The sequence below is a fragment of the Octopus bimaculoides genome, chromosome 12 (assembly GCF_046866305.1).
Source record: "Octopus bimaculoides isolate indiv1 chromosome 12, ASM4686630v1, whole genome shotgun sequence".
Taxonomy (NCBI): Eukaryota; Metazoa; Mollusca; class Cephalopoda; order Octopoda; family Octopodidae; genus Octopus; species Octopus bimaculoides.
In genome coordinates, this window is record NC_142939.1 from 55,633,663 (window position 1) to 55,651,162 (window position 17,500).

General features: G+C 34.4%; 1 protein-coding gene across 4 annotated transcripts in view; it reads left to right on the plus strand.

Moving 5' to 3' along the window:
* The window catches only part of LOC106870123 (uncharacterized), a 61,228-nt gene that overhangs the window by 24,363 nt on the left and 19,365 nt on the right, over positions 1-17,500 (plus strand). Inside the window, exons 2-5 of one of the 4 annotated variants that reach the window (XR_016243849.1) lie at positions 1-16; positions 8,754-8,914; positions 9,618-9,817; positions 11,006-17,500. The exon at positions 1-16 is cut by the window's left edge and continues 673 nt beyond it; the exon at positions 11,006-17,500 is cut by the window's right edge and continues 6,558 nt beyond it. Coding sequence is in view for 2 of the 4 variants with exons in the window: in XM_052972188.2 (XP_052828148.1) it covers positions 1-16; positions 8,754-8,914; positions 9,618-9,764 (324 nt within the window). In the remaining 2 variants the exon portion in view is untranslated. Of the gene's footprint in view, positions 17-8,753; positions 8,915-9,109; positions 9,481-9,617; positions 10,148-11,005 lie in introns of those variants that run through there. The other 3 variants (XR_016243850.1, XM_052972188.2, XM_089361065.1) reach the window with 3 other exon arrangements.

Here is a 17,500-nt window from a genome sequence, read left to right on the forward strand (position 1 = left end):
CATTTCACATTAATAGGTATGGTAATCTTTAATATGTTTTCAAAATAACCCTCTCTAATACTTGGAGAATATGAAAAATGTTAGATTTTATTAACTTAAATGCTTTGTAGAAAAATATACAGAAGTTGATTTCGTGTTTGAATTTTAATTCTTAAATCTTTTTGATAACTTTTTTTACCTTTTCCTTATAATTATATTTATCATTCTCATACCATTATTTACTTTGTCTCATCAGGATGTCTTCTTAACACATTTCAAAAAAAAATATTCTTGTCTCTAACTGCATTTCTCTGAATCATTGTATCAGCTTTATATCTTCTTTAAAAGCTGATCTTCAAAAGCTCAAAAACCAACCTCAACTACATCAACTTCACTAAACTCCTTATCCCTCAGTCTTGGGAGACCTTCAGTTCTGTTACTAGGATCAACTATGGTAGGGTTAAACCAGTTTTTGACTGAATGTTGCCTCATCAAAAGCAAGAAGACAGAGCTGCCTGATTCACTCAGAGTCTAGCAATTGTTTCATATCTACAAAGCACCTTGAACTTAGATGGGCGGAGGTGGGGTGGGGGTGGGGGCGCAAGGGCAGGGGTACCTTGACACCATCTCTAATATTTATCCTTTTGCAGCTCCTACTGATCATACTCTCCCTTCCCTACTGAATCTGAGTAACCCTGTAGGTCTAGTACAAGAACCAGCTGTTCTTCACCTCTCCCTGCCCCTCCCCTTCTCATGTATTAACCCTTTAGTGTTTAAACCGGCCATATCAGGCCAAAATTGTCTTCTAGTTGTATGCTCAAACCAGCCAGCTCTGATCTCTCACACCTACCCTACAAAGTCATTCTAAAAATAAACAGGGACATCATCAAAATCTCAGAGTTAAAAGATGCTGTACAATTAACTTAAAACAATGTAATTAAACAGGCTTTACATTTGACAGAGTAATCTGAATGCTAAAGGGTTAATCCCTCATCCCTAGCATAAAGCTGAAAGCCCTCTCCCTCAGGATTCATAATCTTGTGAGCTGCATTGTGACCTCAGTAGTGTTGGTGTCACAAAAAAAAAAAAAAAAAGCATCCACTACACACTGTAAAGTGGTTGCCACTAGGAAGGGCATCTGGCCATAGAAACCATGCCTAAGCAGACATTGAAGCATACTACAGTCCTTGAGACCATCGAATAATGTCAACTCATCCAACCCATGCCAGCATGGAAAGTCAATGTTAAATGATGATGATGATGATGATGTTGAAAGCTGAATGCTCTCAACTGTACGTGGTGAACTCTAAAGCATTCAAGAAATACTCAGCGGTTCCGTAAAGATCATAACCAAGGTTTCTTCCTCATAAGAAGAAGGTGGGAGTGGGAAAAGAAAAAAAAAAAAAACAGGCAAAAAACAAGAAAACAAAACGAAACAGTCAAGTCTTTACCAAATTCACTATCTCTTCAATAATAGCTGTAAGAATATAATAATTTTGAAGGCTATGAATTGATTTCCAGTTATGATCTGAGAGCTAGAGTGAACTTCAGGTGATTGGTTTCAGGAAAGAAGCCATCCATGCAGCAGTATAAAATTATCAGATCAAACTGTTTTTCTCTTAATCAACTTAATCACTCTAATAACGGTTGCAAAATGGAAGGTCTGACTAATTATCTGAGTAATGGCTCTAGAACTGTGTTGTTGCTGCTGCTGTCGTTGTTGTTGTTGTTGTGTTTTACAGCTAACATCTTGGATGTCTTGACAACCACCAGAAATTTTGTGTGTGTGCGTGTGCGTGCGTGTGTGTGTGTGTGTGTGTGTGTGTTGCAGGAGAAGAGTTGACATGAAGTATAGATATTCTTTAGCATGTATCAGTAGAACAAAGTATCAGATGATTGGATAGTCATCAATCAAGTTAGTCACTTATGTAAAGAGAGAGACCAAGTCAACTTGTGCAAAAAGGGCCTTGTCAACAATTAGAAAGACTGCAGTATGTTTTAGTATATTTTAAATGTCCGACACATTAGCTAGTAGTTAGTCCAGCACTTTCCACCAATTACTACTTCAATATCAGAGAGGAGTGAACTGAGAAATTATTCATGTGTTGTGATTGAAGAGCATTGGGTGTGAAACAGGATTACATTGGTATAAAGTAATAAAGGTACTTAATTCATCGACCCCCGAAAGGATGAAAGGCAAAGTCGACCTTGGCAGAATTTGAATTTAGCATAAGGTAATAATGGTTTCAAATTAAACCACAAGGGCAGCCATTTTGGGTACAGGATGAGTCGATTACATTGAACCCAGTATTTCACTGGTACTTAATTTGTCGACCCCAAAAGGATGAACGGCAAAGTCAACCTCGGCGGAATTTGAATTTGGTATATGGTAATAATACCAATTGATGTGTTAGCTTATGAGAGAGACCCCTATCCACTTGTCTGACTTACTGGAAATAGTAGATAAATTTTTCTTAAATCACAACCTGCTGTCTTGGAAACAAAATCTAAAAGGGAGGAAGGACATGTTTGATGGTTTAGTCTTAGGTACACAGGAGGGATTGTTATGGATGGAATGCATTTGGTCATAGTTCTACTTGTTCAAGGCTTAGGTGAGACTAAACATTAGAAGTAGAATCATGAGCCAATAAGGGAACCTCTCTGTAGTCCCTAAATTTGCTAGAAATAACATCCAGGTCTCTCAGATCATCATTTCCTACTTTTATCTTTTATTTGTTTCTCGTTTAAGTCTCTGGACTGTGGCCATTCTAGAGTACTGCACTGAAGGGTTTAGTCTAACAAATTGCTCCCAGTACTTGTTTTTTTTCAAGTCTGGCACTTATTCTATCAGTCTCTTTCACCAAACCACTAGGTTATGGGGACATAAACAAACCAATACTAGTTGTCAAGTGGTGGTGGTGGTTAGTGGGTGGATCAAACACAAAGACAAACACATACACATACACGATGAGCTTCTTTCAGTTTCTATATACCGAATCCGCCTACAAGACTTTGGTCAGCCTGAAGTGATAGTAGACGACACTTGCCCAAGGTTCCATGCAGTGGGACTGAAGCCAAGATTACATGGTTTGGAAGCAAACTTCTTACCACACAGCCACACCTACAGCTACCTCTCCTTGCCATTAAAAAAAAAGACACAACACTTTTGATAATGAAGTGATTGAGACCTTTCGTGATTTGCTGTGCTTGAGAAGACATATCAAGCCAATTGTAACTGTAATCATGGCCAGTGCTGGTGACACAAAGGGCACCCATTACACTCTTGAAGTGGTTGGTGTTAGGAAGGTCATCCAGCCATAGAAACTAAGCCAAATCAGACCTTAGCCTAGTACAGCTCTCTACTTGCCAGTTCCAGTCAAATCATTTAACCCCTGCCAGCATGGAAAACTGATGCTAAATGATGATGGTAATCCTAGATACATCTTCTTTGAAAGGATGAGATGGTCATGGCTTATCACAGGTCTGTTTAGTAAGAGATGACTTACATCTAAACAGTAATGATTATTTGTGACTGTCGCACATGTATGTAACTGTGAAATTCGATGTCTCTTGGCTAAAGTTTATATATGATCCTACAGATACTGTCTTCTAAAAATTTATTTGGTCTCTTTGTATTAGTCAGTGAATTTCTGGTATTTACATTCTGGAGAGTTTCAGACTTTTCTTCATATCTTACAGAGTACACTTTTCTAGAATTCTTTAATGGAATGTTTCAGGGAATTTGAAAAATTTTTGAATTTTATTTTTAGTTTTACTGTAAGCGATGATGTTCATTTGTGGAAAATTGTTAACTGATGTAATCCAGTAAGCCATTTGAATCTTTGCAGAAAGATTTGGAAATTTTAGTAGTGGTATCTTCTTACAGTTACGAATTTTGAATTGGCACAGGGGCTATAAGAACTGTACAGAATGTTTTATAATGCTGAACATTTCTTTGGCCTCCATTCAAATCTTATCATTTTCAATTTTCTGTCTCTCTGTTCTTGTTAAAATAGATATCACTAAAATATTGTTCTGTGCATACACGTGTGCGTGTTTTTGTGTGTGTGTGTGTGTGTGCATGTGTGCACATATTTATGAATATATATATATGTATGTATGTATGTGTGGAGGCGCAATGGCCCAGTGGTTAGGGCAGCGGACTCGCGGTTTCGATTCCCAGACCGGGCTTTGTGAGTGTTTATTGAGCGAAAACACCTTAAGCTCCACGAGGCTCCGGCAGGGGATGGTGGCGAACCCTGCTGTACTCTTTCACCACAACTTTTTCTCACTCTTACTTCCTGTTTCTGTTGTACCTGTAATTCAAAGGGGCAGCCTTGTCACACTGTGTCACGCTGAATATCCCCGAGAGCTACATTATGGGTACACGTGTCTGTGGAGTGCTCAGCCACTTGCATGTTAATTTCACGAGCAGGCTGTTCCGTTGATCGGATCAACTGGAACCCTCGACGTCGTAAGCGACGGAGTGCCAACATGTATGTATGTATGTGTGTGTGTGTGTGTGTGTGTGTGTGTGTAAATATTGAGTTGGAAAACCCTTTTGGATAAAAAATATGCAGTCTTTAACTTTTTCTTCCCAAAAGGGTCTTTCAATTCACTGTTTACATTCTATCATTTATAGCTTTACATACTTTGAGATCTACTGTTCCCCAAAATGAATTATTTCATGTTCTCTTGAAAGTTTATAAATTCTTAGATGTCAAATACATACAAACTGTCCAACCCATACCAGTATGGGAAACAGACGTTAAATGATGATGATGATGATGACAAATACAATACTCCTTACACATCGTTTATCTATCCATCCGCCTATTTATTTATTCATTTAATCCTTTAGCATTTAAACTGGTCATATCCATCCCCAAATATTCCATCTGTTTTATGCTCAAACTGACAAGATTCAGCCTCTCACACCTATCCTACAGTGGCTTCTTAAAAATGAACAATCACATCATTGAAATCTCAAAGCTACAAGATATTGCATGAGTAATTCCAAAGTAATGGGAATAAATAAGCATTGCACAACAGAGTAATCTAAATGCTAAAGGGTTAATCATCCAGTCAATCAGTAAAATATATATACACTCTAAACATCCATCCATTCATCCATCTTTTCATTCATCCATCCGTCTATTCATTCAGTTATTCAATTAACCAATCAGTCAGTAAATATATGTGTATATATGTACTTATACATACATGTGGCTCTGTGTGTGTGTGTGTGTGTGTGTGTGTGTGTGTGTGTGTACCCTACACATCGAATATCTATTCATCCGCCTATCCATTTATTTAATCATTGTCGACCATCATCTTTCTAGCCATCTATTTGCCCATTCATTCATTTGTTCATGTAATCATTCAATCAGTCTCTCTATTTATGCATCCTTTATATATTACCCACCTCTCTTTCTCTCCCCCCCTCTCTCTCTCTGTATATATATACTTTGCTATTGTTGCTAATTTTGTGCTTGTATTATTTGCATTCACCCTGGCTTTCAGTCATTGGGATCTGTTCGTCCATTGTATTCAATGATGACCATTTTCTCTTCTATTCGTAAATGCTTTTACGACTGTACTTACTGATCCTAAATATGCTGCTGCAGTTGTAATACAGTGTAATATATTGTACATTCTTCTATCTTGTACCGAGTTTCTCTTCTATAGTGCCAAACCCCACTCTCCAGTGAGACTGCCAAAGCGAGCAGTAGGTTCCATTGTCCTTCATTCACTCTTAAAAGGTTGGTGGTGCTCATCTTGAAAGCAGTCTTCAGCTGGTCTTTTGGATTACTCTTTTTAATCATTCAACCTGGTGTTGATTGATCATGATGTTGCTGACCTGAGAGGATCCTACGGGGAGGATGTACAAGCCAGTCTCAAATGATACCTATGTAGGTGTGGATTCAGTGTTGTGTATGTGTGATTGTGTGTTTCTGTGTGCATGATATCCAATCTCACCAGATGACATAAAGGATCTTCTGGAATGTTGGATACTAAAGGCCTTCAGGGTCTTTATGTATTAACTGTATGTGATCCATGTTTTGTGTCCATATAGAAGTGCAGAAACACAGATTGCCCAGCAGATGAGGACCTTACTATGGGAACTGAGATGGTTGCTTAAACTGACTGTCTTTTGGAGCCAAAAGATACAGAGATCTGTGTGAGGGGCTTTTGCATTTATTTCTGTTGTGCTGCAATAGAATCATAGCAAGGATTCTCAACAACCACAGGGAAAGCGGAAAATACTTTTGGTGTCCCCACCTGAATAAGTATGGTAGGCTGTATGCACTTGATGCCACTCCTATACCTATGGTGCAGTATGTGAGTTGAGAGCTGTTGCCAATTGTTACCGTTGTATTGAGAAAGCAAAGGGCAGCTCATTTTTTCATAAGCTGTTACATATATATATATATATATATATATATATATACATACACACACATATATATGTATATATATATACATATATATACACACACACACACACACATATATATATATACACACACACATATATAGGGAAATGAAGAATAAGGCAGAATGCTAAATTGGAAGCATGTTTTAATAAAGATTTCTAACCGGCTTTCATTGTTAAGCAAATTTTCAAGAAGGAGAATGAAAATGTTTTTTACAAAGAAGTACAAAATGAAGAAAATAATATATAAAAAAAATAATATATAAAACAATAACTATACCAATACATTATATTGTCTTTGAGCTTTTGAAGTTCAATGGTAGTCCATGTATATAATGCTTGGAAAAATAAGGATGCATGAGAATTGAGAGCTGTGTTAGGTTTAAAAAAGGATTAAAAGTTTGTGTTAAGCAGGAAGTGTGGTGTCAAAACAGGAAGTGTGTGGGGAAGTGTAAGGGGAGACAAATGTTTTTAGTTGGAGTTATGAACTCTCTTTCTTCCTGTTGAAAAAGAGTTCATAACTCCAACTAAAAACATTTGTCTCCCCTTACACACACTTCCTGTTTTGACACCACACTTCCTGCTTAACACAAACTTTTAACCCTTTTTTTAAACCTAACACAACTCTCAACTATCATGCATCCTTATTTTTCCAACCATTATATACATAAACTACCATTGAACTTCAAAAGCTCAAAGACAATATAATGTATTGGTATAGTTATTTTTTTATATATTATTTTCTTCATTTTGTACTTCTTTCTAAAAAACATTTTCATTCTCCTTCTTGAAAATTTGCTTCACAACGAAAGCCAGTTAGAAACCTTTATTAAAACATGCTTCCAATTTGAAATCTTTATTAAAACATGCTTCCAATTTAGCATTCTGCCTTATTCTTCATTTTCCTATTATCTCTCCACGTGCGGTTAACACAACCCCACTATTTACTGACTTATATATATATACATATATACGACAGGCTTCTTTCAGTTTCTGTCTACCAAATCCACTCACAAGGCTTTGGTCGGTCCGAGGTTATAGTAGAAGACATTTGCCCAATGTGCCACACTTTGCAACTGAACCTGGAACCATGTGGTAGGGAGGCAAGCTTCTTACCACACAGCCAAGCCTGTACCTCGACACTTATATCTTCGTTATATGTCATCATAATTGTTTTAATGCCTATTTTTCCATGCTAGTGAAACTCAGTTACAGCTATCATGTGATAGCATGCACACACACACACACACTTTTACGTATATATGTGTTTGTGATATACACATAACAATCTTCTCCGAGTTTCTGTCTACCAAGTCTGCTCTCAAGTCTTTGGTCAGCCCAGGCCTATAGTAGAAACTCTGCCAAATCAGATTGGAGCCTGGTGTAGCCATCTGGTTTCACCAGTCCTCAGTCACATCGTCCAACCCATGCTAGCAAGGAAAGTGGACACTAAACGATGATGATAATGATCTCTATTCAGACAGTTGGGTCCTGGTCGAGTCAACCTATGGTACAAGCATATTCCAACTGTAAACATTTTGTATTTTCTTTGATGGAGTATAGCTAGGACTACATCAAGTCAGTCCGCCCATTTCTAAACAAAAGCAACCAGAAAAGAACGACCATGACTTTTCAAAATAGTTGTTAGCTCCATTTCAGCCCTGAGTGAGCAGGCCTATTTTGAAAGGTATTTCAACCATGGCCACTCTGTCCTCTTCATTATTCTATATTCCGTTATCCAATGTGCCCCGCAAACCAACCATCGTTTCCAGACAATAAGATGTAATTTGAGGGAGATTTTGGATGTTAATAACCGACATTTCTCATTGGTTCATCAGATCAGTCTTTCATATGTGAATGCGATGCTTCCGCAAGGGAGATAACTGTGTCACTTATTGCTTGCTGTCTTGTTTCATTTCTATGGTACAAGCATATTCCAACTGTAAACATTTTGTATTTTCTTTGATGGAGTATAGCTAGGACTACATCAAGTCGGTCCTCCCATTTCTAAACAAAAGCAACCAGAAAAGAACGACCATGACTTTTCAAAATAGTTGTTAGCTCCATTTCAGCCCTGAGTGAGCAGGCCTATTTTGAAAGGTATTTCAACCATGGCCACTCTGTCCTCTTCATTATTCTATATTCCGTTATCCAATGTGCCCCGCAAACCAACCATCGTTTCCAGACAATAAGATGTAATTTGAGGGAGATTTTGGATGTTAATAACCGACATTTCTCATTGGTTCATCAGATCAGTCTTTCATATGTGAATGCGATGCTTCCGCAAGGGAGATAACTGTGTCACTTATTGCTTGCTGTCTTGTTTCATTTCTATTAGGTTATCAGGTATGTGATGATGACATGGTGGCTATTGCTAGGTTACGTGGCCAACAATTGAAAACTTTTGACATTCCATCTAGCTGTATTTATAGTCTTCATGAGGAGGATGAAGTCACATGGATGAAATTTGGATCATATGATGGTGAATTTTTTCAAAAGGTAATTATTAAAAAAAATTATTTGTTTTTTTTTTGTAAACCTACATGTTTCTTTATTTGTTCATTTAATGAATGTTCTTTTGCTTTTTACCTGTGCTAGCATAGGTTTTGACAGGGACTTATTTAATGGCAGGATTTTTTTGGCCAAGCGCAAGTTTTCCTGTTGCTCATGTTAGGGCCTTTTTTCATTTCATAGTTCTTCAGATACGCAAAGCGACCGGTTGTCATGCCAAAATGGAATCTAACTACAAAATCATTTCGCTGAGAAGGTGACAAGCAAAGCTGCAGAATGTTAATGTTTGCATCTGTGCACATGCATATATGTGCACGTGTACACACACACACACACACACGCAAACACAATAGGATTCCAGCTACTGTATTCACTCACAAGGCATTGTTCATCCTGGGGATATTGTAAAAGACACTTACCCAATATTCCATGCAGTGGTATTGAACCTGAAATCATGTGGTTACAAGAAGAAAACCAAAAAAACTTCTTAACCACACAGCCATGCCTATGCCTCCAAGAGATAAAATAGAAAATGCCAAGGAGATTCTAATTGGTTTATGTAAGTAAGTTTGAATTATTCAAAATTAGTTTATTATTTATGCTTGTACAAATTCTTTGTTACTGGTTGTATATGATTTGAATTTAATCAATTAAACGTGTTAATTAAAAAAGAAAATATTGTTATTTACAGGTGTCTGAAAGCCTTGGTCATGATTGGCTACCTCTGAAAAACAGTCAGCTTCCTACAGCTGTCCTAGATGCCCAAGCTGATGCAGAACCTGCCTACATGCACATCCTGTTAGAAGACCAAGCCTGGAGGGGCAGGAATAAACGCTAATCTATTCCTGTGCTTCAAGAGTCTTGAAGTACCCCATACCCTAAATCTGGCCAGTATGTTGGTTGCATTAATTAACAACTGCTACCTCTTCTTTTTCATTTCCAGTGGCGGGGTTTTGACATCATTAAACGTTACAGACGTACAAACAAACAAACAAAAAAAACAAAAAGGAAAAAAATGTCCCAAATAAAATGGAAAAAAAAAAAAGAGAGACACTTTCACAAAATAACATGTCGATGGCAAAAGAATTGATAGCATACTTAGCCAAATCAAAATCAGATCTGTGAATGCCAGTGGGATGGGGTGGAGAAAGAAATCTTTTTTCTATTTTTTTTTTTTTGAAAAAAAAAAAGAAAACAGACTTTTTTTTTTGTTTAGCACTAGTTCACTATTGTAATTTATTATTTCTTGTGGCTCTAAATGTGCTTTAACGTTCTCATTTTTGTGGTGCTAGGCTCCTCTAACTGCTTGTACGCATTGTATTATTATTATTATTATTATTATTTTTTTTTTTTTATACAATATTGTTGACCATTGCAATTGGATGTATTTCTGATAACTGAAATTTGTTATTGGTCATTTGTCATCATTTATAGGTCACTTCCTAACACTCCCACCCCAACTCCCACCCCTTACCTTTATTTTTAACTATTTTTTTCTTTAGCTAAATGCTAAGACCCATACTTATTTTTTTCCTTCTCTCTCTCTCTCTCTCTCTCTCTCTCTCTCTCTCTCTCTCTCTCTCTCTCCATCTATCTATCTTTTGAATTTTTATTTGTTTTCCTTTCTGATGACCACTAAAACTGTTAATTAACTATTTTTTTTTTTATTTATTTTTTTTTTTTTCTCTCCCCCAAAAGCTTTCTTTAAAAAATAAATTCAAAGCCTTTATTTTGGCTTGATGTTCGATAGAGGATGATGTCATAAAAATATTATAAGAGGCAATCACATGAAGCATAGGCAAGCACACCAACAGCAATGATGGATTGTTGTGTTTTTTTTCTCTTCCTTTTTATTTTTTTTTTTTTTTTCACCCCTGTAAAAAAAAACTTATAAGAATATAATACAGTATATGCAGTGCTAACTTGTCTTAAGTAAAAGCAGTGACGCAGGCCTGACAGCCACGATATGTGTTGCAAAACCACATGATACACACATTACTATCATAAAAAATTATTATTCTGGGAAATATTACGAACCAGCTGTACCAGCAGTGCTGTTTTTTTTTTTTTTTTTTAAAGAAAAGATGGAAAAAAAATTGGAACAGAAGCAAATACCTGCAAATGATGATGGTGATAGACGAAGATGAAAATGGAAGACGACGACTATGATGATGACAATCTATAAAGTATAACCGACCCATCTGTTGGCTATGCCTTTCAGCGCATATATATACATATATATATATATATATATATATATAAACATATATATAAAAACATATATATGTATATATATATATATATATATATATATATAAACTACACCAGTATTGATGATAGACTAAAGTGAGTCAGCAACAGTGCTTTAAAGAACAAAAAATATATACACTAATTAGCAGTGGTGTTATCTATTTATCAACCGGCCAAACCTAATCTCTGTAGCAAGGATGGTGACTGTTTGTATGTGTGTGTGTGTGTGTGTGTGTATGCATGCATGCACGTATGCTTTTGCATGTGAAAGTATATGTGTGTATAGCTGCATGCTTGTGAGTGCATGTTTATATATATATATATATATATACATACACACATACATGTATATATGTGTGTGTTTATACATGAGTATCTGTGATTGTGTGTGTGTGTGTATGTATATATATATATATATATATATATATATATATATATATATAAACAACTGTACACTTTGCATTGCTACAGAGAATATTGAATGAACCGGACAGTGTAATTCTCTACATTTGAGTAATTTCCAAAGGTCTTCAGGTTTCAATCAGATTTTTGTTTAAAAAAGTAAAGAAAACCAAATGTATTTTTATTTCAATATATTGTACAAAAAAAAAAAGAAAAAAAAGCGACGGATTTTATATTATTTTTATTCTTGTCCATGTAATTCTTCTAAGTCAGTGAAAAATATTTCAAAGCAGACAACAAAATTCTAAATTATCTGTATCGTTAAAAAACTATTTTTTAATTGTGGTTCAATCTCATAAGTAACAGAAGGGGCATCGTGTGTCTTGTTAAACGCTACAATAACTATAAAAACGAAAAGAACAAAGCCATCACAAACTGCACGTTATAAGCCTTAAAAATGTACGGCAAGAACAATCAGCATATTTTTGATACGATACAGATATACACAAGCATTTTTATTTGTTGTATTTGATAAATTGTATATTTGAGTTTTGAGAGGGCTGCTCCTATTTTAAAAAAAAAAATACCCTTTTGTTTCTTATCTCCTTATACATGATACTTGCTCAGATTTTTTGAAAATCAATTATTCATTTTGGTGAAATCTCCTCTTCAAATGTCTTCTGCCAATACATTTGTTAACTTCAGTGATGTATGGGTTTTAAAACAGTAGCTTTTTTCCCCTTTGTGTGTGTGTGTGTGCATGTGTTTGGCTGTATATATATATGAGTTTATGTGTTTTGTATATGTATAAAATGTATATACATTTTTCATATGTATTTATACATTTTGCATAATGTGTATAAAATATTTATGCATTTCTGTGTATGTATTTGTGTGTTGTACAATATGCATTATGTGTTTGTGTATATATATATAATGTATATACATTTTTGTATATGTATTTATGCATTCTGTGCAGTATATATTATTTATTCTGTATATGTATAAACATATACATTTGTATGTATATACTTATACATTTTGTATATGTATTATGCATGTGTATGCATTTTTGTGTATATATTCATATATTTTGTGTGATATATATTATGCATATATGTATTAATTCAGTATATATTTGCATATTTTGGATATGTGTTATATATTTTGTGTGTGTGTATGTGCGTGTTGTGCATACCAAGTGTAAAAACCTTAACATTCTCATTGCCTTTTCTTCTTGATTTGAGAAACCATTCGTTCTCTGTTAAGTCTTGAAAATCTCTTGTACTAATTTACCGAATTCAGGCTATAGATTTATCAACTATTTCCAGTATATACTAGTACAAAGTGCCGCCTCAACAACATTGTTTTGCTGTGATGTTTTAGGTGTGAACCTTCTTGAAGTTGTACTCAACTAAGTATACTCCACACACGCTGCTACACTTGAATCCTGTTTAACAGCAACAACCTACCTCAGACTATCTTTGTGTACATGCTATACACACACACATACACTCACGAATATGTGAGTTTATGTGTTTATATATAAATATACTTGTGTATGTATGCAAATATCAATACAGCCCTCTCTTCCGTATGCATATATTGTAAGCATTAACAGATTTGTATGCCTAGATCTGAATATATTTCCTCAAAGTACAGTTTTGTTTGCTCATGCATATACATACATAAACACAACACAGATGTATACAACATATTTATTTGTAATGTAGCTGCGATTATAGGAATGCTTGCAGAGTGTGTACTTGTGCGTATATGTATGTGTGTGTACATATATATATATATATATATATATATATATATATATATATATATGTGTGTGTGCGTGTGTGTGGATGTATGTATATAGTTTTATTGGACTCTATCATTCCTTCGATGAATGAAAGTTTGATGTTGCAGTGCTGGTTGCCATCACATATATATATATATATATGTATGTATATATGTATATATATATATATATATATATATATATATATATATATATATATATATATATAAGTATATATATATATGTATGTATATACACTGTCACATACAGACATAGGCATGTGAAGCATATTAGTTACTCTATTAAAATTTTCTTTACTGTGCCAATGTTTAGTATTGATAAGATAAGGCCATTTCAATATTACATGAGATAAAATTATACGATTAACAACAATTTGCTTCCATACAATAGCTTTTGATCTTCACTTCTAATTATTATTATTTTTTTTTTCTGCTTTCTATTTAATTACTTAAATACTGTAAATGAGGAAAAAAGACACTGAAAAGCCTGTAAAATGAAGGAGAACCTGTACAAACTTTAAACAAATGCTAATTTTTATAGGTCATAGCTTGTGTGTTTTTTTTCCTCATTTCTGTGTTGCTAATAATTTGCTGTTTTAAGTAGATCATAATGGGGAAATCTAGGAGTATATCAGTTCATTGTTACTATGTGATATGCAAGTATGTCTGTACATGAAGGTATTGCTCTCGGTAGTTTCCCGAGTCTGAGAAAGATGGTTCTGCAATCTCTTGCTGCTCAGATTATTCGTTTACCGTGATCAAATGTTTGTGCTGTTAATGAGCTCACTTTCTCCTAACTGACATTGCTTGTACAGACACATGACCTGCCACCTATCAGATATCGAAGTGATTGTAGAACAACATGAGATGAAATCTTTTGCTCAAGAACACAACACACTGCCTGGTCCATGAATTGAAACCATGATCTTGCGATCATGTGAATGTACACATGTTACAAGTATACATGTATGTTTAAAGCATATCCATTTAGGTATAATGTGTTTACAGTTACCAGAGAGAAAGCAAGCTGGAAATAAACTTCTAGTCATCCAGTGGAGCATGGTTCTGTTTAGCATTTTCTCGTATCATTCCACTGGGGTTTACTGTGATGGACATTGTATAAGAGTCACCTAGCAACATTCTTTGTTACTTTGTAAAAAGGATTAAAGATTAAAAAAAAAAAAGCTAGAAGGTTAAAATACGGAGAAAGCAAAATATATAAAAAAAATATAGAAAAATATTGAAAACACTATCAGTGGCTGTGTGGTAAGTAGCTTGCTTACCAACCACATGGTTCCGGGTTCAGTCCCACTGTGTGGCACCTTGGGCAAGTGTCTTCTACTATAGCCTCAGGCCGACCAAAGCCTTGTGAGTGGATATGGTAGACGGAAACTGAAAGAAGCCTGTCGTATATATGTATATATAGATATATGTGTGTGTCTGTGTTTGTCCCCCCAACATCGCTTGACAACCGATGCTGGTGTGTTTACGTCCCCGTAACTTAGCGGTTCGGCAAAAAGAGACCGATAGAGTAAGTACTAGGCTTACAAAGAATAAGTCGCGGGGTCGATTTTCTCGACTAAAGGCGGTGCTCCAGCATGGCCGCAGTCAACTGACTGAAACAAGTAAAAGAGTAAAAGAGTAAATAAAATGTACTTGTTTCTGTTCCCGCTTCTTTTTTTTTTTGTGGAAGAGAGGTGCAAGGTTTAAGTAAGATGTGCCCTTCTTCTTCTTTTTTGTCTTTTGGCTTGTAAATTGTAACTTAAAAAACCTGGATTTCAGTCACCCAAAATGAGAAGCAAAACAAAGACAAGAAAAAATAAACTAACCAAAAAAGAAAAATAAAATCAAAACAAACGGGTCATTAAAGGTGAAGGATTCAGGTGTGAGAGTAGCCAAACTGGATTCCTTTAAGGATTTCAGATATACATACATATATACATATATATATATATATATATATATATATATATATATACACACACACCTATTGCATCTTCAAGAAGGTTCCATTACCTGCCCCTTTCTCTAAACCCCAACTTTCTACTAGTATATAACATCTTTCAGTGGTACCACCCAAAGTTTGATTTAACATTCTCTGAACAGTTGCCTATTTAACTGAATTTTATTTTTTTGTATTTATTTGTCGTTTATGAATAAGGAATTTAATTGTAATTTTATGAATTCGATATATTCCACCATATAATGTATCATAGCTATTTTGTTGTTTCAAAAAATGTCCAATTTTCCATGCATGCATGGGTCAGACAGAGTTTGTTGAAGTAGATTTTCTATGGCTGGGTGCCCTTCCTGTCACCAACCATCACTTGTTTCTTTGCTAGGTAAATATTTCATCAGGGCCTGATATGTTTCCACAAAAGATTCGAAATGAACAACAGTATTCGTATCAGGGCGATGCTCTTTTATAATTACCACCCAGTGTCAAGACAAGTACTCACAAGCATACATACACACATAGCCAAACTTATACACACACACATTCTTTATATATATATATATATATATATATATATATATATATATATATATATATATATATATATATATATAGTGTACTGTTCCATTATTGGTAGGATCAACAAAAAAAAAAGCATTCCATCCACTGAGGGATAAATATCATTTAATATACCCAGGATTTAGATGTGAGCTACTATAAATTTCCTACCTCTGATAGTACACTATGCAGACAAGTCTGAATGGTTGCCTCATAATATATATCGTACTATACAAACTCATCTGATTATTGTATTATTAGAGGCATGAAACTTATTGCAGCTTGCAAATAAATCCTGTATATTTTAAAGAAGCCTCTTGTATGTTATAGCATATATATATATATAAATATAAATATTTAAATATTTTTTAAAATTAAAGATGAATAATCAGATAGGTTCGACAATTCAAAAAACATTACAATATAAACCGACCCAAAAGGAGTAATTATAATGTATTTAATGCATCTCTCATTAAAAAGTTCAATACCGAAGCAATACTAAAAACAGTCAGTATTGAAACAATACTAAAAATTTCAAAATATTAAAAATATAATAGACATATATGTGCGACAAATTATACAAATCTATAAAAGTATATGAGAAATATATATATACATATTCAAAGATATAGTCCTACTTACTAATAAACGTTAATTTAACAGTGTTAAAGATTATAAGGTGTCCACAGTATAGTGTATAAAGTGATAAAATGTCCAGGGTATAGTGTATAAAGAAATAATGTATAGATTAAACGTTGGTTTTTCATTGTTATATATATATATATATATATATATATATATATAGTTTTAGGGAAAAGAACCAAGGTTCATGAACTCATCAATGAAGATCCACTGTCACATATAGAAAAATTAATCCTTTCTAGATGGGATGGGGATATCCTTCAAAGATGAATTCCAAAACAGTGGCTCTATCCTACCTGTAAATTCCATAATCAACGAAAATTGGAAGTTAAATACAAACAATAAACGTTAATTATAAATTGGAGAAATATAATAATAATAATAATAATAATAATAATAATAATAATAATATTAGGGTTAAAAATCCAAAATTACAGGTAAAAACTCAATTAAAATCAATTTATTAAAAAATTAAATATATATATATATATATATATATATATATATATATATATATATATAGATATAGAATGCAAAAGTCTTTTAGTTTCCAATCTAGTAAATCAACTCAGGCCTTTGGTCAGCTGGGTCCTAAGAAGACACTTGCCTAAGGTGCCGTGCTGTGGGACTGAACTAGTGAGAGAGAGAGAAAGAAACTGAATTATTATTGTTCTTTGTGAAGAAGATATGCAGATAGGGGTTAAGAGACTGAACTCTTTACTGACCCTTGTTTTTATGATCTTAGATCTTGTTTCAGTACAGTTTCCTCGGTCTTTTTCAACTTGTATGGAAAATAGATATCCCTTTCTCTTCTCTTCCTTTTTTTTTTTTATATTGGTTGAAAGAAACAATTGAAAAATGCACTCAAGTACAGCAGACAATTGTCTCAATGCTACACAGATATCCAAATTTATTTTGGGAAATATATTAAACACCAATGCCAGCATGGAAAA